The sequence below is a fragment of the Camelus ferus genome, chromosome 27 (genome assembly GCF_009834535.1).
Source record: "Camelus ferus isolate YT-003-E chromosome 27, BCGSAC_Cfer_1.0, whole genome shotgun sequence".
Taxonomy (NCBI): Eukaryota; Metazoa; Chordata; class Mammalia; order Artiodactyla; family Camelidae; genus Camelus; species Camelus ferus.
In genome coordinates this window covers 13,859,465-13,882,032 of record NC_045722.1, presented here as the reverse complement: position 1 = coordinate 13,882,032, position 22,568 = coordinate 13,859,465, and the positions used below count along the sequence as shown (strand labels likewise).

At 37.4% G+C, this 22,568-nt stretch overlaps 1 protein-coding gene across 7 annotated transcripts in view; it reads left to right on the top strand.

The window, feature by feature from the left end:
- Positions 1-22,568, top strand: part of AGBL1 (ATP/GTP binding protein like 1) — a 702,585-nt gene that overhangs the window by 421,803 nt on the left and 258,214 nt on the right. For 6 of the 7 annotated variants that reach the window (XR_004315706.1, XR_004315705.1, XM_032469254.1 and 3 more), the window contains exon 22: positions 6,945-7,108. Coding sequence is in view for 5 of the 7 variants with exons in the window: in XM_032469254.1 (XP_032325145.1) it covers positions 6,945-7,108 (164 nt within the window). In the remaining 2 variants the exon portion in view is untranslated. Of the gene's footprint in view, positions 1-6,944; positions 7,109-18,938; positions 19,622-22,568 lie in introns of those variants that run through there. The other variant, XM_032469251.1, reaches the window with a different exon arrangement.

The window sequence follows — 22,568 nt, the reverse complement described above, 5'->3', positions numbered from 1 at the left end:
GAGTTTGTTAGTTTCTTTTTAAAGTTCCACATATAAGTGAGATCATACAATATTTGTCTTTCTCTGACTTATTTCACTTAGCGTAATGCTCTCAAGGTCCATCCATGTTGTTGCAAATGGCAGAATTTCTTTCTATTTTATGGTTAACTAGTAGTCTGATATTTATATATATAGATAAGATACATTTATACATAGATACAGATATACATAAAACATTTTCTTTATCCATTCATTCACTGATGGCTACTTAGGTTGTTACCATGTATGTATTGGTTATTGTAAATAATAGAGTTATATTAATGTTTTAAAAGAAATTCTGAAACTTTTCATTATCAGTGTGTGGTTTGTGTTCAATTCTTCCCCTTTTTTGAGTTCATCTTCCTGAGGCCGTCACACATAAACGTTTTGAGTCACACTATTGTCTCCTCCATCCTGTCCACTGTTGTGTCATGGTCTTTGGTACTGAGTGGCATGAGCCCATTTTAGGATATTTCATTTTGATTATTTATAGGGATCTTGATACTTTTTGTTTCTCTGTTTCTTTTCATTAATTAGATCCCATGTATTTGGTGAGCATGTTTGATCTGTAGACTCAGGTTTTTAAATTTTTTTCGTACAGGGGTGTTCTCTCTTCCTTTTCCTCATCCTCTTTTCCCTTTATTTCCTTTTCTTGGCATCTGTTATGACTACCATGTCTGAGTCTGAAATGCCAATATCACTTTTCCTAAATCTGTTCTCCAATTCTTATTTACATATTTAACCCATCATTTTTTATCTATTTTCCCTTGAGATAATGGAAAATTTCTCGAGGTGGTTTTATACAAAATGAATTTTATTTTCTGCATCAAGCCATCTGTGAATTCTTTCTATTTGGCTTTTAACTTAGAAATTATATTTTCAATCTCGATAGTACAGCTTCTTCCGAGCTCTTATTCTCTCATCATACCTTTTTCTGTACTTTCACCAGTGTGATATACTCTTGATTCTTTCTGAGGATATGAACAAGAAATCTCCATGATTTTTCTCATTTCTGGCAGGAAATCTGTTTCCAAAAATGATATTTGTTTGGTGTCTTCAGAGTGCCACCCTTCTTTTAACTGCGATATTTCTTCATACGTGTAACATCTTCCCTTTGTTTATAGAGGGTGTTCAATGATGCCTAGTTTTATAAAAAAGATAGGCTTTGCCAGGAGTTGTTGTAGGCCTTTGGGAGCAGATATAATCTCTATCCACTTATACTTGGGTTTTGGGACACAAGCAGAGGTTCAAGAAAGACTTGAGGACAGAGTGAAGACTTAACTACACAAAGCCAGGACCTCCAGTGATGACCACTACAGTCGGTCAACTAGTGAAACCACAGTCTGTGAAGCAAGAAAGTGAGTTTGTATGACTGTCTTGGCCCTGGCTTTGGGTAGAGCAGGAAAAATGGAAAAGGCTTTATTCATAATTTCTCAACACAAGCTGTCCTTCTAGCAGATTTAGGGTCATAATTCAGTTACGCAATATAGCCCAGAAGGCCTCAAGCCAAAGCTTCAGCCTTTAGTGGTCCCTGGTGGGTTGTCCCCAAGTGCCCAGGAGAGGAAAACACAAGTTCTTTCTGGAGACAAGAGCATTAAAAACAATCTAAAAAGACTTTCTTTGAATTAAAAGAAAAATCAAGTTAGAATTTTTAAAAATCATAAAATATTGAGCAAGCAAGCCTGCGTTAGACCTTAAACAGAAAAATCAAATGAATGAATGAATGATGTACACAAAGACTATATGCAGGAATAACCAGGTAGAGAATATAAAATAACTGTGTTCATAGTGTTTTGGAGACAGTTTTTGAGATGGATGAGATCAATAGGAGATTCAGTAAAGCTGGCGAGAGAGTTATTAAAGTAGAATATTGATAATGAAGAATATTCAGAATCACAATGATAGAAAAAAGTAAAAAATAAAAAAGTAAAGTTAAGAAATATGGAAGACAGAGTGAAATAAGTGTTTAATGGTAATGTTGGACTCATCTCTGATTTCATTGACAGGGATTGTGAGAGAAATAATTCCAAGAGATAATGGGTGACATGTTTCTAGAACTAATGAAAGACACCAATCTTCAGTAAGTTACACATAAAAGAAATAAAATAAATCTAAGTGTGCTTCAGAATATAAAAGATAGAAGAGCTTGCAAACTGCTAACTGAAGTTATACTAATTTATTGGCACACTATATGTAGCTTTTTAAAACATTTTTCTAAAAAGTAGTAATTTTTAAAAGCATTTTATATGTGCACTTTTTTTAATTGAAGTCTAGTCAGTTTACAGTGTTGTATCAATTTCTGTCGTATAGGTGTACAGCACAATACTTCAGTCATATAGGAACATACATATACCCATTTTTATATTCTTTTTCACCATAAGTTACTATAAGGTATTTAATATAGTTCCCTGTGCTACACAGTATAAACTTGTTATTTACCTATTTTATATATAGTAGTTAGTACAAATCTCAAACTCCCAATTTATTCCACCTCTTTTCCCCTTGGTAACCATAAATTTATTTTGTATGTCTTTGAGTCTGTTTCTGTTTTGTAAATAAGCTCATTTGTGTCTTTTTTTTTAAATTCTACATATAAGTGATATCATATGGTCTTTTTCATTCTCTTTCTGGCTTACTTAGTATGATAATCTTCAGGTCCATCCATGTTTCTGCAAATGGCATTATTTTCTTCTTTTGTATGGCTGAGTAGTGTTCCATTGTATATATATACCACAACTTCTTTATCCAGTCATCAGTCGATGGACATTTAGGTGGTTTCCATGTCTTGGCTGTTGTAAATAGTGCTGCTGTGGATATTGGGGTGCATGTATCTTTTTAATTAGAGTTCCCTGTGGATGTTTTCTTGATAATATTATAGAGCCCTTCCCTCCCAATGTTTGTGTATTATTAGCAAATCACAGCAATGTGTCTGAAAGTATATGTGACAGGTTTTCATTTCTAAGTCTTCACTAGAAATCACATCATTATGTGCTGTGTATTTTGCTTTTCCCACCTAATCATTAAATCATAAACCTTTTCCATATTGTTAAATTGTTGTTATAATTACCATTTTAATGACTTCATTATATCTCATAATTATTCTACTATAATTTCTTTAGCCTTTTTTCCCAATTAGATATTTAGAATTTTTTTCTTAACCAGATATTTCAATATTTTGAATTTTATTTCTCTCAAATTTTAATTATTATATAAAACATTGACATAATATACATTTTATGCACATGGCTTCACTTTTATTTAGAATCAGCTCCTTAGAAAAAGTCCCCAAAAGTGATGCTATCATGTCAAAGTATCATTGTGTTTTGATACGTGCCAGCTCTTATTGTAAGTGCCAGCACTAAGTCTTATAAACAAGGCATTTTTTTAAGTAATAAAATAAAATATTTCCCATGTTTGTTTATCAATTATTTTTCCTCTTTTGCTCACCAATTATCACTGCTTATGCTTTATAAACTTATCTTTTGTGGATCCTATTGGTTTCTCTTACCAATACATAGTTTTCTGCAATAAGAAATATTAAAATATGTAATTTTCTGTAATAACACAAATACTCTTCCCATACTGATGTTTCAAAATTATGTAAGGAGGAAGGTAATTGCCAGTTTTGGAGATTAAATGTACTTATGGATTTGATTTATTTGGGGATAGATTATCAAGAAAAGTTTAAAAAAAAAAAACCTGTGAAGAATTGTGCCAGTGAGTTTTGCTTATCAGTGTGATGAAAAGCTAGGAACCTGTACTTTCTAATAGCATTAGTATCTGGATATCGGTGTGACAGACATTGTTTGTTGGCTCACCAGACACTTGTTTCTAACACTCTTCTGTCTTATATGTCTCTTTTAAAAAGGATGAACAAGCTAAAATATTCAGTTACCAGATCATTGTAAAACTGGAGTAGGCTTTATTACATAGTTCTTGCCAATAAAATATAAGCAAGACTATACAGACATCTCTGCCCTCCACTTTCCCTTTCTCCTTCCTTGAATTATTTTGCACTGGCTGGAGCTACAGCAGCCACTTTGCAATCCTGATGAGAAAACTAGGAGAATGACAGATAAAGTGACCCTGATTTTGTTAAGACATTGAAACAATACCTTGAACAATGAACTTCCTACCCACCCCAAACTTATGATATGCAAAAAATAAAACTCCAATTATGTTTAAGCAACTATAATCAGGGTTTCTGTTCTTGGCTGTGGGGAAAGAATCCTATTTAACACATCTAAGCTGGGAGGAGAGAAAAATTGGGTCTCTGTTTTATTAAGACACACTTTTAAACTATCCCAAAGCCAGATTTATTTATAAACTTGCTGCTGTGAGTCCATGGTAACTGGCCAAAGTAGATAACAGGATTTCTAAATTTTATTTCCCTTTTCCCCAGATCATATCCAAAGAGTGAAGGCATCTCCTGGAGCAAAAGTAAAAAAGATTTTTAAAATATTTATGACATTTACCAATTGAAGAACATAATTTAAAGCATTCCTATACTCACTACCCAGAGAAGTGAAATTCCATTTAGCATTTACAGTAAGTATTCATGAGATGCTACATCCATGCCTCTCCATGTCCACCCATTTATAACCATTTCTTATCCATTTATAATATATTGAGAACATGCCATCTGACAGGCTGTGTGTTCCATGCCAGGCTTGTAAAGAAACAGATATGCTCAGTCCCTGACTTTGAGGATTTCACTTCCAGGCTGGGTGTGGGAAGTAAGAGGAGGCCATTGGAATACACAAATATTTTTGATACTGTGTGAGAATACAAAGCATAGGGTACTAACGTGAGATTCACAGAAGAGGGCAAAATGGAATAAGTATTACCCAAGACCCCACAGCCAGTAAATGGTAGAAGTTCCTTTATCTGAGGTCTTCTGGACCAGTCATTTTATGATACCAACCACTGGCGGAAATAAATAGCTGAGATATGGAACTATTTCTGCATTATAAAAATGCTACTATTTTGCATGTTGTTGTATAGAAGCTGACTGGTATGAAAGGATTGCCTCTGACCTATCAACATGGCGTGGGCTATGAGATTTATTTTCCCCAGGACTCTACCTTCTTTTGACCTGTTATGTGCTCTGCTGGATGCTGGGGTAACACACGTGTATCAGGTGTGCTGCCCCATCCCTAGTGGCTGGTTTCTTCTTCATATTCTTCTTGCTGCCAGCGAGGCAGCTGACTGAGGAGGAGGGTGTGATGTCCACTTCATGCCCCACGACCAGGCCATCCATTCTAGAACGAAGAAAAGCAGCCAGGAAGACGCGTGGAGGAAAAAAGTATCCGGTCTCAGCACTGCAGCACACGGAAAGAGACTGAGATTGTTCTCTCCGTAAAAAGGGATCTTTTCAATTGACTCTCGAGGAAAATGACTTGTTAAACATCTGTCTTTCCCCTCCCACGGCTGTTGTTTACAGAGGAACAGACTTCCCTTAACTCTGAAGTAATGTCTCCTTTCTTTAGGAAAATAGGTGTCCAAACATGCAGCAATTCTCATTTTTAAAGAGCTGAAATAAACTTGAAGCCCTTACACATTTCTTTATCCTTTTATCTAGAAATCTTTTGTGACACTTACAATTTCCCAACTTAAAACTTTGTTTTTCCGTGGGACACTGATGGCCAATCTTTTTTTTTTTTTTTTTTTGCTGTCACATTCCTGTCTTCCATATCACTATTCTTTTGATGGAAAATCTATTTTTTTAAATATAATATCCAACTATTGATCTTTTTCATTTAAATGAAATGTACTGTATAAACATGAAGACTTCACAACCACGTTGAATCCTGTCATACTAAACATCTTTAATAAGAAGAAGAAAGAGAAATTGAGCTCATATTGATCAATATTCTGGGGATTTGAAATATTCCTTATCACTACATGTCTTAAGTATATGGCAGGAAGAATTATATTCCCTTTTATGGATGAGAAATTCAAGGCTAATAGAGTTCATATGCCATTCACATGATCAGAAAACAGTAAAATCAGGATTCGAATCCAATCTTTATCCAACTTCAAAAACCATGCATTTTTTGCCTAAGCATGTTCCTCCTAGTCTTCACGTAGCAGTTTGTTGAGCAGTTAAGTCAGAATCAACCTATGAGTCTCTATTGCTAACTAGCTGGGAGGCTGTGGATAAAGTATCCATTCTGTGCGTCTAAATCCCCTTCTCTGTGGGATGGCTACAATGACAACACCTATCTCCCAGGACTTTGGTAAAGAGTCACTGAGTTACTGCCTGTAAAAGAGGTCAGAACAGTACTGGCACATAATAAATGCTCAATACAGTTGCTTGTTAATTGTTATTATTATCTGTTACTTCGTGGGTAAGGACAAAGGGTACAGGTCATGGCTTCGCCTTCATGTGTTATCTCAATACAACTGAATAGGTGGTTCTAAATAAATGGTGGGTGGTTTTTTTTTGTTTGCTTTTTTAAGTTTTAGTGTTTGTACATGAAGGATTGTCCTCATTCTTTTCCATTGGTTGGTAAATTTATGGGAGAGAAATGGTATCTCTTAGTAAGATGGTTTACAAACTTTTTTTTTTTCCAGCTGTGAAACCCTTTTTAAAAATACAGGTGGAAGCACTGCTGCTGTATCTGGGGTGGGGGGAGGTGACTCCTGGATCTCCCTTTAGTACCCTCCTGCCCTTTAGTACCCCAAGCTGCTCATTATTGTCTTGGGGGTCCTTCCAGGAAACCCTGAAGGTTGATGTAAGGCAGACTGAGAGCCACTTATCCACAAAGCACACAACGAAACACATTGGACAGTGAGTGATAAACACTATTCATTCTTAATTTCTGTGACAGGCCTGTGTGCAGGAGTCCTTCCTCCCAACCTCAGATCATCTTCACTCTGTTTCCATCCTATACTCACGGTTGACTGCTTTGTTTAACTGACAGGGTCTACAGTTTGGTACCAGCGAACTGGAGGAGATGGGAGCCATGTTCTGCTTGGGCCTCCTCATCTTGGAACTCAAATCTATAAGCTGCAGCCATCGGTTCCTGAGCCACGCAGCATCTCTCCTGAACGCTGAGGAAGAGGCTCTGGACCATCACCTCCAGAGGTAAGATGCTCACGGAGGGGAGGTGGGGGAAATTTGGACCTTTGTGTTTCCATTGGAGAATAACTCGGAACTGAAAGTCAAATGGACCTATGGGTCTTTGACAAATGGAAGATGTGGTGGAGCTGCCAAATGAAGGTAGGACAGTAGTGATTACTTACCGGAGCCAGAATCGGGACATCCTCACTTCTTGCTGAAGACAAGGAGGATGTGGCTTCCTTGTACACATAAGTGCAAATATAAAACTACACATTTATAAATATGTATTTTTACTAAGTTTTGCTTATGGCAAAAAAAAAAAGAGAGAGATGCTGCTTAGGGACACACGCGCACATTTGTTTATGTTTGCCAGTTATGTGTTTATATGTGTACAGATATTTTGAAGTCATTAGTCAGCCAAAAGAAAAAAAAAAGGCAATCTCATGGCTGATATCTAGGCACTTGGGGACAAGAAATGCTTTCATCTTCCCATTCTTAAATAGTAGCATTCCTTCTCAGAAGAGGAGAGGAACAGCCTAACGATGGATGATGAGTTCCTTGGCCCAGAGAACCTGTCTCACAACCGTGGCAGGGAGAAGACGGATCTCGGAGAACAGGGAGGGTCTTTAATGAATCAGGAGAGGGACAACTGTTATCCACACAAGCCCTTTTGATGCCCTCCACTGTAGACAAATACATTATTCAGGGGCTCAGAAGGGAAGATGTAGTGGCCATGGGAGAGAAGCGAGTGCCAAGGAAAGTCAGAGGAGTCAAAGCACATTAAGTTATTGCCCACGCTTGGAGCAAGGGGATGGAGGGGGGCCTGAGCTGTTGGGGGATGAAGCGCTGCTGGTAAATGAAGGAAGCATCTCGTCCTGCCCTTTGCGTCCAAAAATAGAAAACCGAGAACACTGTCAATTCCAGGGCCTCTTATTTCTAGCTCATTTTCATTTATTTTCTTCCTGCCGCTGTTAAGCCACTGTTCCAGTGTGACTTCTCCCCATATGGCCAGTCAAGCCTAGAAAGATCTAGCAGTGTAAATTAATGCTGCTCTGGAAGGCACTGGTTTCTCTGAGACGTAATTACCTAAGCGCAGTAATTAACTCGCTCTTCACGCTATGCTATAGATCATAGACGGTGGAGACCTCAGCAAATCCAGACCTCTTTCCTCCCTAGAGGTGCTGTGCCCAGTTCCTTTGTTTCGACATACACCCTTTTCCGTCTGCCTGGCTCCCTTAGACACTCCTCAGCGCCCGGAGGCTGGGTGCGCTCGGTGTCTTCGTGGTGTTTCAGCCTCTCCCTCCGACAGCAAACGCTTCCCATCTGCCAGGATATGTATTTCAACTTGTCTTTTCGTCTTTGCCTCTGCTAAGCTATCTTGGGAGCAGGGATGTCTGCATTCTCTGTCTTTCTTTCCGTCTCCCCCCCCCCCCCACCGCCTCTCCTCTGCTGCTCGTTGAGAGAAGATTGAGCAGACCTGGCGTTGCTTGCTCTCCCTGAATTGATTGTGCCCGTCTGTTGGAGCCGATGCAGTGAGGATTAGTTGCCTGTAAACTGGAACAAGAAGAAATCTATCAAAGAAGTGCCTTTTCTAATTCGAGTCTAAAGAATTTGGTGTCAGGCTCCAAATACAATGTCTGCTGTGTGGGTGATTATGAGAACATAGCGTTACCTGCCCTCCATGCCATCCCACACAACTGACTAGTAATTTTTCAGTTGCAACCAGTCCAAGGAGACTGGAGGTTGAAATCCTCCTATGACCTCTGACCTTTCTTAAACTGGTGCAGCTTCTTAAGAACGGGATCCCTACACATAGCATGTGATAAATATGTGTGTTTTGAAAAGATTTCAGTTAAATTTGAGAGGCATGGGGTTTGGTGGAGAGCAGGAGGATGAACACTACCTATTTTGCCCAAACATTTGCATCATAATATATTTTTCTATTCATGGAAACAATTAATCAAAAAAAAAAAAAAAAAAAAAAAGGTTCTTGCCCAAAGGACCTGAAAACAACATGGCTGAGAAGGAAACTACTCAGAAAATGTCTTAACCCAGAAAATACTCCTGCCAGTAAGGGTTTATTCATTAAAGGATGGCAGAGGGAAACTTAATAAAAAATAAAATAGTATTTATTGGTGTGAAACTGGCAGCAAGCTGTCTGAGTCACTTTGATTCCTTTGTGATGAATAGGACCAAATCATGGGGTGTGATAATCAGCAGAGTGAATCCTAGGAATTGTGTTAGCAACAGGGTCCTTATTATACTGCGAAGGTGTAACGAGTGTTTGTCAATACAATTCTCCATGTGCTTTAAAGAGGAGACCTCTGCTACCCTCCCTCTGACTCCTACTTCTTTTCCTGGGGTGTGCTGCCTTCACTTGTGGTAACAGCGCTGGTTATATGCTTCAGGGAGACTGCACAGAAGAATATGCTAGAGAAAAAAGGGGCTCTTACCTGAAAGTCTGCCTTCAAGAAATGTGGGCTGTTGGTACTTTAAGGCTCTTAGGTCCCTCAGGCAGCCTGGACCCCTGGGGGTGATGTACTGGGAAGATAAAAGCATGGCGGTAGCTGTGGACACCATGTTTTTTGACAATAGGTTTCATGCCTCATTTACCCCCAAAGCAATTAGAGTGTAGTCAACAGCCACAGAGCAACTCACCATTTTTCATGAGCAGGAAAAGGGCAGCGTGGTGGATGCTCGCCCAGTGGCCAGAGCTTAAAATGAAGTGCCTGCATTCCTTGTTTTGGTTTTTCTTTTACGGCTCTCTTCTTCCCAATCGCTCGTTTAAGAAATGTCTGCAGAGTCATTAAAGGCGTCTTTTGATCTTCTTTCCTCTTTCTTTCTCCTCCCTCTCAATCTCGTCCCTGGAAATAATTGTGTGCACTGCAGGAATGCTAAGCTGCCTCTTCAGGGGGGGCCGTTTATCCGTTGTGACGGGTCTTTTGCAAAGTCATTGAGCAGTTTTGCCGAGTCAGCTGCTGCTCATCTCGATTTGTATCCCTCCACTGCCTCTTGCTCTTAGCTGAGCAATCCTCTCTCCAGTGCCCCCCCATTAATAATGACAGAGGCTCAGAGTTTCTGAGCTGAGCCTTCGCAGTAGCTCAAGACCTCCCTTATTCCTCCAAATTACAGCCCCCTCGCATTAACTGTGCCTCCCCTGAGCATCGAGATCACTTAGTTTAGTCCTCACTTTAGTTTGATGAGAGAGACGACACTGAAAAAATAAAAATCTTTTGTAGACTTCAGAAAACCTAATTATATTTTTAATCATAAAAGAGACACGATCTTCATTTTTTTCAAAAAAAAAAAACATACAGCTTTGTCTTTCTGAATAGTTTCGTTCTGAATGAGAAAATATAATTTGGAAAACGAACAAGTGAAAAAAACCCCACAAAAACAAAAACCCTATTCTTGTCTTGAGTCACCCATAATCCAACTACCTGCAGATAACCATTGTCAACATTTTGGTGACAATAGATTATTTTTTCACTTATGAGTAAATAGATACCAAAAAACCCCGCTAACGACAATGTATAGGAGTTCCTTTCCTTGCAACTTTATAAATTCTGCTTTTTTTTTTTAAGAACAGGTTTTACTTTTTAGAGGAGTTTTAGTTTACAGCAAGATTGAGAGGAAGGTACAGATATTTCCCATATGCACCTGTTCCCCACAGATGCATAACCTCCGCATAATCGACATCCTCCACCAGAGTGGTGAATTTGTGACAACTGATAAGCTAACACTGACGCATCATATCACCCAAAGTCCAGGGTTTACATCAGGGTTCACTCATGGTATTATACACCTGATGGGTTTGGACAAATGTAAAATGATGTGTATCCATCACTGCAGTATTGTGCAGAGTAGTTCCTAAAAAATGCCCTAAAAATCCACTGTGTCCCCTCTTTTCATCCCTTCCTCCCTGCTAACCTCTGTCAGCCGCTGATCTTTTTGCTGTCTCCATGGTTTTGCCTTTTCCAGAATGCCGTGTAGTTGGAATCATACAGTGTGTATGTAGTCTTCACAGATTGGTGTTTTTCTCTTAGAAATATATATTTTAGTTTCTTCCATGTCTTTTCCTAGCTTGGTAACTCATTTCTTTTTAGCACTCCATTGTCTGGGTGCACCATCATTTATTTTATCCATCCACCTACTGAAGGACATCTTGGTTGCTTCCAAGTTTGGGCAATCATGAATAAACCTGCTGTAAATGTCTACGTGCAGGTTTTTGTATGGACATAAGTGTTCAGCTTATTTGGGTAAATACCAAGAGTATGATTGCTGGATTGTATGTAAGAATATGTTTAGTTTTGTAAGAAAATGACAAACTGGCTTCCAGAGTGGAAGTACTATTTTGCATTCCCACCAGCAACAGGAGTTCCTGTTGCTCACCCGCATTTGGTGTTGTCAGTGTTCTGGATTTTGGCCATTCTCCTAGGTGTGTCATAGTATCTTGTTGTTTTAGTTTGCTTTCCCTGATGACGTAGAAGGTGGGGCACCTTTTCATATGCTTCCTTTGCCATCTGTATATCTTCTTTAATGAGGAGTCTTTTAAGGTTGTTGATCCATTTTTTAATCAAGTTGTTTTCTTATTTGGAGTTTTAAGAGTTCTTTGTATATTTTGGATAATAGTCCTTTATCAGATGTGTCTTTTGCAAATATTTCTCCTGGTCTGTGGCTTGTCTTTTTCATTCTCTTCACAATAGCTTTCACAGAGCAGAAATCTCTAATTTTAATGAAGTCCAGCTTAACAATTCTTTCCTTCATGGATTGTGCCTTTGGGGTTGTAGCTAAAAAAATTTGCCAAAACCAAGGTCATCTAGATTTTCTCCTACCTCATCTTCTTGATATACTGGTTGTTTTTGCATTAAAATGTTTGCAACTTCTCGGTGAAAATGGGGTGCTGTTTTAATTTACTAATTTGATCTTTTCTGATATAGATCATATGCTATTATATCAGAAGTATTCCTTTTCAAAATAAATTTCCTGGGAATATCTTTTGTTCTTTATTTTTAAAAAATTTATATTTAAATGTAATTTCAGTTTCTGTATTAAAGATATTCAGCTTCTGTTTGTCATGGATATTGCAAATATATTCCAAGTTATCTTTCACTTTTTTATGTAGTTTATTGATTTTGGATGTATTTGAAACATACATGAGTATGTCTCTCAGTTTTTTTCTCTGTTTCTTTTATATTTGAGAAATGTATCTGCCTCAGTCTAATAATAAGTAATTCACATGCACTGTAAGAATGTGTTAATTTATCTGTTGTTAAGCCGAGGTGGGTAAGTTTATAAAGAGTATATTTACATATTATAATTTCTTTCCCCCTTTTCTTTTACTGTTGAATAATTCTGTATTTCTAAATTAACCATTTGCCCTAGCAATTACTCAATAATCCATCCTTTAACATGGGTTAATAATGTCAGCTTATTATATAGTGTTTACATGTACAGGTACCTGGTGTTTTTTGGGTTTTTTTGTTTGTTTGTTTGTTTTATATTCCATTCCATTAGTCCAGCTGTCAGGAACACATAGTTTTAATGTTGTAGCTATGTAATTTACACATGCGATAAATGTTTATACTATTATCATTATGTGATACATGCTATGACAATATTGCATCACCTCAATACTTAACAGACATGCACATTTACATATGCTTGTATTTGCCAGTTGTGTGTTTATGGGTGTATTTGTTTAAAAATGTGCTTGGCTGTTTTCCCATTTTTATTTTCACTGATGAACTCTATAATGAGCTGTTAACTACCAAAAGTAAAACCACTGGTATTTTAACATAAGTTGCAATAAAATAGATTTTTTGGTCTATTGACTATTTACCTATATTGCTTTTTCATAATCTAATGTTTTGTTCCAATTTTTCACAAAGTATCGTAGGGTTCTTTCTGTATCCTTTTTCTGTATCACTTCCTAAATATATTATCATAATCTTTTAATCTTAATATTTTAAATTTTCTTGTCACTCTAAAAATGGTCTTTTTCATAGTACTTTTGTAAGTGGTTGTGTTAGTTATAAAGGAAAATTCTTGATCATTCATATACTTTCTTGTAATTTCACTGAATTCTGTAATTATACCTAAAAGTGTTGCCCTAGATTTTTCTGTTTTCCCTAGATAAATCATAGTATCATTTATAAATTTGGACAGTTAGCTTTGGTCACTTTTTATTCTTGTCTATAACTGTGCCTAGAGTTTTGAGAACATAGTTTAGTAAGATGATGACTCCATGGGCATACTCGCTGTGAACCTCACTTCAAAATGAGAATGGCTTTCAGCATTGAAGAATTAAGTAAAATGTCTGTTGGCTTAATATTAATGTTCAATGTCTTCTTTATTAATTTTTCTTTTTTCTTAGCTTATTAATTAAAAATCAGGATTGGTTGATGAATTTTATCTATTTTTTTTAGTATCTAGTAAAATGACTACTACTTTGAGTTAACAAAGTTTTAAAAGTTAATAGATTTTCTAATATTCAACATCCTTGAAAAATCAAAGGAAAATGTATTTGCTATGATATTAAATATTATTCTATTGTAGATATGATGTTATATACTGTGAACTGAAGAGTTTTGGGCCTATATTTGTGAGTGAGTAGAGAGTAGGTTGATCTGTATTGTTCAATCATCGGAAACACTTCAAATTCCCTTGGATTTTTCCTTGAACATATATACCTTGTGAACATACACATATTTCCTACCCAACCATCTGTGTCTCATTTATTTGATACAAAAGTATAATTTTTCCACTTCTTATTTTCTCATATAAGACCAATCTATGGCATTTGGGTTGTTTTATAGTCATGTTCACATCATTTTAAAATTCAGTTTTTTGTTTAATTGCTTGTATTGCTCATCTCTATCCATTCTGTGCAATCATATCCTCATTCTTGTTTCTATGTTGATTCATCTCACATTTTTGCTAGAAAACGCCTTAATTTTTTTGTTGTTGTTGGTAAACTAAATCAATGACACACTTTTGGCATATTGGTGTTTATGTGAATATCTTCCTTTTTCCTTTATCTGGAAGTTCCACTATACCTACCTAGAGATTTCATTAAAACAATACAGACAGTTTACTCTGATACTTAATCCTGTAGTAGTCAGCCTGATTTTTCTTTCTTTGTATGTACCTTGTTTATTTCTGCCTTAATAGTTTTTCCTTGTTCATCAACACAAAAATATTCTTTTTGTACTCCATCAATTCTTTTTTTTTTTTGAGGTTTTAGGTTTTTCTCTTTAGGAACTTTTTTGAATTCGAGCACCCAATCCTTTTCTGACTTGTCTTTCAATGATAAGGTAGCAGTGTTTCAATTCTAAGTCTTCATTTTCTTTCTCTGGAAATCAGTTTAACATCTGCTTTCTAACTTCTGTGTCTGTCCTCTCGTAACTCTGAACACTTTTACCTCGTAACTCCGAACACCAAGTTCTGGAAGCCTATCTACACTGGTCCCCATAGGTTCCGTTTTCTGCAGCATGGACTCTCCTCTTTGCTGATGCCTTTTAATTTCAGCTATTTTACATTTAGATTTCATTGCCCCTGTTTATTTATCTCTCTTCAGGTTTTCTTTTATTTGTGCTTGCAATGTAGCCAGCTTTCTTTCCATTTGGCTCTGTTAGCTTTTCATTTAATGTGTCATGGATTTTTTTCTGGAATTTTCCTAAGATCTGAACAGGACCCACCGAATGCTGGCTTCTGTTTCCTGTGGCTAATGGTATTCCAGAGTGTACTGCTGCTCTGTAGGTTGAGTAAGGTGTTCATTGCCTTGTACATTGCAGAATGTTTCACCCTGTGGGTTGTGATGATTTTTCCCTTCTTCTCTTTCAACTTCTATTTCATCATTTTTTGGTGATTCATCTTTGAATCATGAGAGCTCTGTGAAGGCTCATTGCCTTCTAGGGTTTGGATGTTCTTTAAACCCTTGTGTAGTCCAGTTGGATGCAGATAGCTCCTCCTGTCTTAGTGGGAAATAACTTGATCTAGGTGGTGCTTTCCCTTCAAGAATTCATAGTATTTTGGCTTTTACCTAAAAGTGTTGGTTTGGGGTGATTGCATGGGGGAAGTTTAGGAGAAAGGACATGAAAAGTTAGATCTGTATTTCTGGAGACTCTGACTCTCTTAAGATGGTCAGTTAATATTTGCTGAAAGAATATAAATCAAATGAGATTTAATATTATCAGTGAACTTGTATTCAAAATAAGTTTATATTTTAGAATCCTGTAGAAGGAAATTAATGATAGTTCCGATGATGATGACAACAGTGGTGACAGCAAATACTTACATTAGTGACATGTAATATCCTAAGTAATTTATCTATATAATCCCATTGAAGCCTCTCAAAAACCCTATGCACTAGGTGTTATCCTCTTCATATTACACATGAATACATTACTATTCAGAAAAAAATATGTGGCTGCCTAAGATCAGAGTTGATAAGTTGTACAGCTGAGATTTGAACCTAGACAGTTTTGCTAAAGAATCAGTACCCTTAATGACTGTGATGCACTGGCTCTTAATAGATAATAATAGGAATGATAATAATAACTAACACATAATAAGCATTTAGTCTTTTTTCATGTCGCTATGCATTTTGTACGCATACCTCACTTCTTGTTGTATCTTTTAAACCAGAGGTTGACAGACTTTTTGTATAAAAGGACAGATAGAAAATATTTTAAGCCCTGTGGGCCACATGATCTCTTTTGCAACTACTTAACTCCACTGTTGTAGCACGGCCAATATGTAAATATATGAGTGCAGCTACATTTCAATAAAATTTTATTTACAAAACTAAACAGTGGACTGGATTTGTCCCAGTGAGCCGTAGCTTGCCAACTCTTTGCTGTAAACAATTCTTTGAGGTGTGTACGACTTATTACTTCCCTTATACAGATGAAGAAACTGGGGCTCAGGGAAGCCATGTAACCAGTCTTTCACAGACTAGTAAGAATCAGATGGGATCCAGGCAGTATGACTCTCTGTATCCTTGATGCTTAATGACTACAAGTACTAAGTTGTGTGTGGTTTGAGATGACCAATGCATGACACTTTTTTCTTCTCCCGTGAATTCCAAGCCAAATAAGAAATAGAGCACAGGAGCTATGTAGGCTGAAATAAAACATCATCTGATTATTGCTGGAATACAAAATTAGAAAGCATGGCCCCACCAGAATTAAACTTCCTTCTCTAGAATTGTAGGGGTAGAGGCTTCCTTGCTAAGCTTACCATGCAGAGGAGCAATCTTGAATTCAGGGAGAGAATGAACACAGGGGGCCACCAGTGGCTCGTACTCACTCAGCATCTACCCCTAAATCATCAACTTCTTGCACTCTTCCTCCTGTAGGAAGAAGTGAATGAGGGTAGAAAGTGGAGTACAAGCTTCATGGGCCAAAATGGGACATATCGGAATGAGGAGTATGGTTCCCATAAAGGTATCAAAACAAAAGATGGGAGCTCAATGCTTCCCCTTGCAAATTACATTCTATTTCCATCAATTCCAAGTGTTGCTACATGGCAATTATGATAGTATTTCTTTGGTCTTGTCTTCTGTCATCCTAATTTTATTTAAATTTTTAAAAAATGGCCTACTTGAGAATATTTGACAATATTCCTAGCTTCATTTCATACCTGCAGGCAAAGAAATGCCCAGTGGTACAAGAAGGGAAATGTTGGGATGGAGCTTAGCCTGGGGATCTTTTGAGACTGTGGGTTATCATGTGTTGCTCTAAAACATTAAATAACTCCCTAATGGGTCAAGGAAAGTGAACTTATTAGCCAGGAAGAAGTACTATCTTAGTGTGGAGAAACAATAACAAAACACTCCAGCTCCGTGAGTAGTTAAAGAAAGGCTAACTCAGATACTTTTGGTATGATTCTGTACTGATTCTTCTATGGTAAGCGAATAAAAATAATGAAAACCCAAGTGTTCCTGCGACTGTGGAGAAAGAGATTTAGTAGTATCACATCAATCTGTAAATTGGTTTACTTTCCTCTGGAAAAGAATTTGGCAATTTTCAAGAAGATCCATTAAAAACCTCCCATTTCATCCTGTTTCCAGCTTGAATATCCCTCAAGAAAATAAACTTATCAGAAAACAATATTTAGTATGTAGATAGGTACAGCCGTGCAACTGAATATCCCCAAATAAACTTAACCCAAATTCCTAGCAGCAGCGAAAAGAAAGAAAAAAGAATCTTGTTGATTAATTTTCTAGAATACCATGAAACTATGAAAATAATGAGTGTGTCAATGCATATACAAGATGATAATTAGAACAAACATTTATTAGAATTTTATCATGAACTAGACGCTATGCTACGCATTTTATTAGTATTATCACACCTTATTATATAAATGATCCTGTATGATCAATGCTGTTAGTAGCATCCCCTGTTACAAACAAGGAAATTAAGTTTTACGGAGGTTAAGAAGCTTGCCAAATGCTGTGAGTCTTGTAAAAGACTGCTGGCTTTTGAATCCAATTCTGTTTAATTGCAAGGCCCAAGTTCTTACTCTTTATGATATTCAGACTTTCAAACAGTAAATGGGAAAAAAAGCAAGATAACTAATGGTAAACACATGCTGATTGTGACTTCAGCAACATGTAAGCTAGTTGACAGAGCTGAGGGCCATTAAATGTATAACCTAAAACAAATTTAATTTTATTAGTTTTTTTTTCTCCATACAGTTCCTAGAAGTATGTGTTGCGTGAATGTGTGTTTGAGTATGTTTATGTGTAAATTTTAAAATCTTAATGTCTTGGACTTTGGGCCCAGAAATAGCCCTTGATTATTTTAATACTGTTCAGGGAAGATGAATGTCTATCACCATAGGGGGAACACATGTCACTATAGGTTGACTGCACTGCAAACCATGGAGATAAGAATCAAAAGAGAACGGTGACAGAGATTGCAGACAGGGAGGGGTTAAAGTGAATTTTCTTCATATTGCATTTACTATTTGCAAAACATTACCACCTCATAACAACCATGAGAGTTAACCTGAAAGAATTCCTATTTTACAAGTGATTCCATGGGAGCTCAGGGAAGCAAAGTGACTCGCTGGGTGTAGTTAAGTGATTTAGCCATTGCCAGTCAACACTGGGGGAGGGGGAGGGGGTCCTCGATGACTTCTGCCTCGCAGGCTCAACCAAATGAAAGGCTGGTCTCTGCCTATGAATCCATAAATACCTGAAAACAGACTAGGCTACCAGCCCCTGGAAAAGGATTTCAATCCAGAACCACGCTCTTCTCGCTCTCCACAGCAAGGGCAGCCTTTTGCAGCCTTGTCTTTTGCTGTTACTAATTCTCAACATGGAAGACAAACAAAATCTTCAATGTTGTCCCAAACAGGAGACACTGTCTTTATGTAGGAAGGCTTCAGGTAGCTTGGTCTAGGTGGTCTAAGTTAACTCAATAGCTTTTCATTAATTTTTAGAGCAGTACCTTTTTCTCTTTATTTCTTAATGTTGGTTTTCTCTTTATTAAGTAACCCCATGACCCCTTGTGGCTCTTACAAAGACCTAACCCTTCAGTGTTAGATTTCAAGCCATTTTACCTGTAAGAGTTAGTTTACCAGATGAACAGAGGAAAGCAAAACTATGGATAGGACGACAAAGGCAAAAGGAAAAAGGAAGGAGGGGAGGAAGGGAGGGAGGAAGGAAAGCTATTCCACAAAAGAAGAAACCAAGGTCACAATATTCAACAGAATATCCTTATGAAGGATAAAAAGAATCATGGAAAGTTTACATTTTGGGTTTGTAAGATCCTGAATTGAGATATCTCTGATGTTGAAGAAAAACACTGTTTTTTTTTAACTTTCTGTTTCCACGTTTCAGCCTTTTCCTTTATCCTGGCCAGTTGTCGAATTCTCTGCTTTTAGAAGAGAATCGAGTAAAGACATCCAGACACATCTGCCGTCTCCAAGATGAAACAATCTATCATGGTTTTTGCTGTCCCACACATTTCCACGAAGCCCTCCCTTTAGTACCTAGCATAGTTTTTGTCAAGGACGTGTGGCTTAGTGTCACGGGAGCTCAGTTCTGGTTGAGAATATTCCTGCTGACAGCTGGCTCTGTGACTTCAGGGAAGGGGCTTAACTTGTTTACTCTCAGATTTTTTAGCTTTACAATTAAAGATCTTTAAATTCCTCTCATCTCAGCCTGTGTTTATTCTCAAGGCTGTAGCTGTTAACATTCTCCCATTCCAAGGTTGCCACCCTGCATTCAAGATGTAAAAGGCCAGGCAGTTGAATTCTGCTAAGTGGCACAGAGTTTATATTTGGCTGAATGGAAATTAAATTTTATCTCCATGCCTACTGAGTAGATAATAAAGGGACAGAAGCTTACTGCACACAGGTAATAGAAAGGAATTATAAATAAATGAGAAAAGGGGAGAGCTCAAAAGTGGATGTCACACGTTTGGGGGCAATAACATGCTGGGGATGTCAAACCAACCATCCAGCATTAAAAGTGGAATCTGTTTCAAGATGATCCTTTCAAAGGGATCTTAATATTCTGTTTTTCTTTTTTTTTTAGTGTATATATATATATATATATATTTTTTTTTTAATTGGAGTATAGTCAGTTTGCAATGTTGTGTCAATTTCTGGTGTACAACATAATGCTTCAGTCATACATGAACATGTATAGATTCATTTTCATATTCTTTTTCACCATAAGTTACTACGATATCTTATTCTTAACCAGAATCTCCATATGTAGCATATTCTGTTTCTAGAGGTGGAGGCTTTGGGAAAAAGGAGTTGTGATTCACTTCTGCTTGGTTATCTTAATTTCTTTAGATGACTTTGCCCAACTCAGACCTTAAGTATGCCCTAGTAAGATAAAAAAAATATCTTCAGTCCTGTGATAGCTCTTTCTAGACTTCCTGATTCCATTTGTGGTGGGAGATGAGTCTGCTGGAAAAGTGGAGATAACTTAGTCAGCATAAGCCAATATTGTTTAAGTACAATGAGAAATGGAAACTAAATTAGAACCATTATGTTTATGAAGATTTGGATAGTCATCAATTTGGTATGTGGCTTTGAATCAGGGAAGCTGACTAGTTCCCTGTGTGTGACAAAATAAATACAATAAAGAGTAGAATGGTGATAGATAATTGGTCTGGAAATGTGATAAAGATTTGATATGTATTATCTTATATAAAGTAAGCCCTAGGTAGTCTTTATTGTTATTATTATTATTATTAAATTGTTATCTTATAGACAAATAAATGGAGGTTCAGGATGCTAAATGTGTGATAAAAACCAAGCCACTCCTCTGTGGTTGATGCACAATTCAAACACAGATCACTAATTCCAAATTTCTCTTTTTTTTCCTGAAATGCATTGCAAATAATTCTTTAAAAAGAAGCAAAACCAGCTAACTAACTCTCTTATTGTTCTTGTTGTTCATTTATTTATTACTTGAGGGGAACATGCAAAAAGTCAAAGGAACCTCTCCTCCTCATTCTAATCAAATGAGGTGCAATTAACTTGTAGGTCTATCTAGATCGGTTGTTGAAGGTTTGCCATAGAAAGGATTGATCTAACTTTTGGAAAGAGAGCCTGAAGAAGTTGAATTGACTGTCTCCTCTCAGTGAAGCATGGAGGACATAGAGATAATCTGCATTCTAGTCTGAGCTGTAGGTTAACCATTCAGCCATTAGTATAAGTGGGAAAATAGACACCAGGGAATTGAGAATCTGCTCATCAGAAAAGCAGGAGTTAATGGCACCACTGATGATCATAACCAGTGTTTATTGATTGCTGAGCGAGTGCCAAACACTGTTCTAAGTTTTTAATTCATATAAGCTTTTAAAATTCCCACATATAATCCTAAGAGGTACAAAATATTTTTGCCCCCATTTTACAGAGGTGAAACTGAGGCACAGGCGGTTTAAATCATTCGCCTAAAGTTACTCCTAAGTAATGGAGCAGGAATTTGAACCCCGGAAGTCGACTCCAGGACCAGCATGTTTAACCACTCTACCAGCTGGAGCAGCAGTAGTTGTTTTTAAAACCACAAATCTCTTCTTTCCAACTGGTTTGTCTCTCTGTCTGTACTTGTTTACCTTGTCAGGGAAGCAAACTGCTCGTTAGGAATTCCAGATCTGAGTCTTGTCTAAAGGGAATGAGAGGCTCATTAAACCATTGGAAAGGTTGTGGGAGTAAAGGCAGGGATTCTGTGGCTAATTAACGTTTGATGCCAAAGTTAGCAGTTTTTAAGAGCCCACCCAGAAGCTGCTTTGAATCTCAAGATCTTCCGGGACACCCCCTCCATCTGCAGGCTCTGTTGGATGCTCCTAAAGGAGCTACCCTCACCTCCTTTTGCAATCTATAGCCACAAAGAAGGTGTCTGGCTCAGTCTTGCCTGAATGCTGATGAAACCGTAATGTCTATTGCCCCCCGCCCCAACTCATCTACCACAAACACCCACCCAGAAATAATGGTCTGTCCCCTTTTGCTTTCAAATCTGATTGGTAGAATCTAACCTAGAACCTTGAACCAGAGTGAAATGATAGAATTATTATATCACTGAATACTACATAATATTTTTAATAAAGTCTTGAGTGATTTTGAAAAATTGTGGTTTGCAAACTTACAAACCTATGACTTCAAAGAAGAGGTATGAGTGCCATCAGAATTAAGCATAAGTTAAGTTGGTTTCACAAGTTCTCATGGGATAGAATGATGGTAATTCTTACACCTGAACATTTTTTGTTGAGTTCCCAATGTGTATAGAGTGCTTACAATCATTTTAACTTGCAAAATTCTTCGCTATGTTATCCATTTATGTTTATAACAACTCTGAAAGTCCTTAGATGGAAACTGTGAATGGCGAGAGTGTGGGAGATGCATGCACCTAGGCAGCCAGGTCTGCAAAATCACCTCTTGGGATTTGTAGCAGATATTCTAGACAGAGCTCTCTTACATCCAGTGGGATGATTGTCACTAGTTCCATCAGCAACACAGCCTTTGTGTCTTCCCTAAAGCCCCCATTTTTGTTAGCAGCAGAACTAAGCACAGGGTCAGGAACATTAAATTTCCTAAAGAAGTTGGGATTTCTACAACCAAAGGAGAAACAAAAACATATCTAGTTACAGTTCATGCAAGAATGCAGCTAAAGGGGCATCATGCTGCTCACCAGAAATCGACACATTGTAACTGACTATAGTTCAATTTAAAAAAATAAATAAAGGCAGCTAAAGAAAGGCACACCCCTGATGTTGCAGATGAGTAATGCTTGAGGAGGCAGATCTTTGATCCACGGCATATTTGGTCTTCACGGCATGTTTGTCTTCACTGCGTCAAGGATGATACTCAGATTGAGACAGAAGAAGAGGAGAAGGAAGGAGAGGAGGAGGAGAAGGAGGAAGAGAGGCAAAGGAAAATAGAATAAAACTTGCCAAGAAGGAACAGATGTCCAAGGTGGGGTAGGAAACTTACAAGGATACTCTAAACGAGT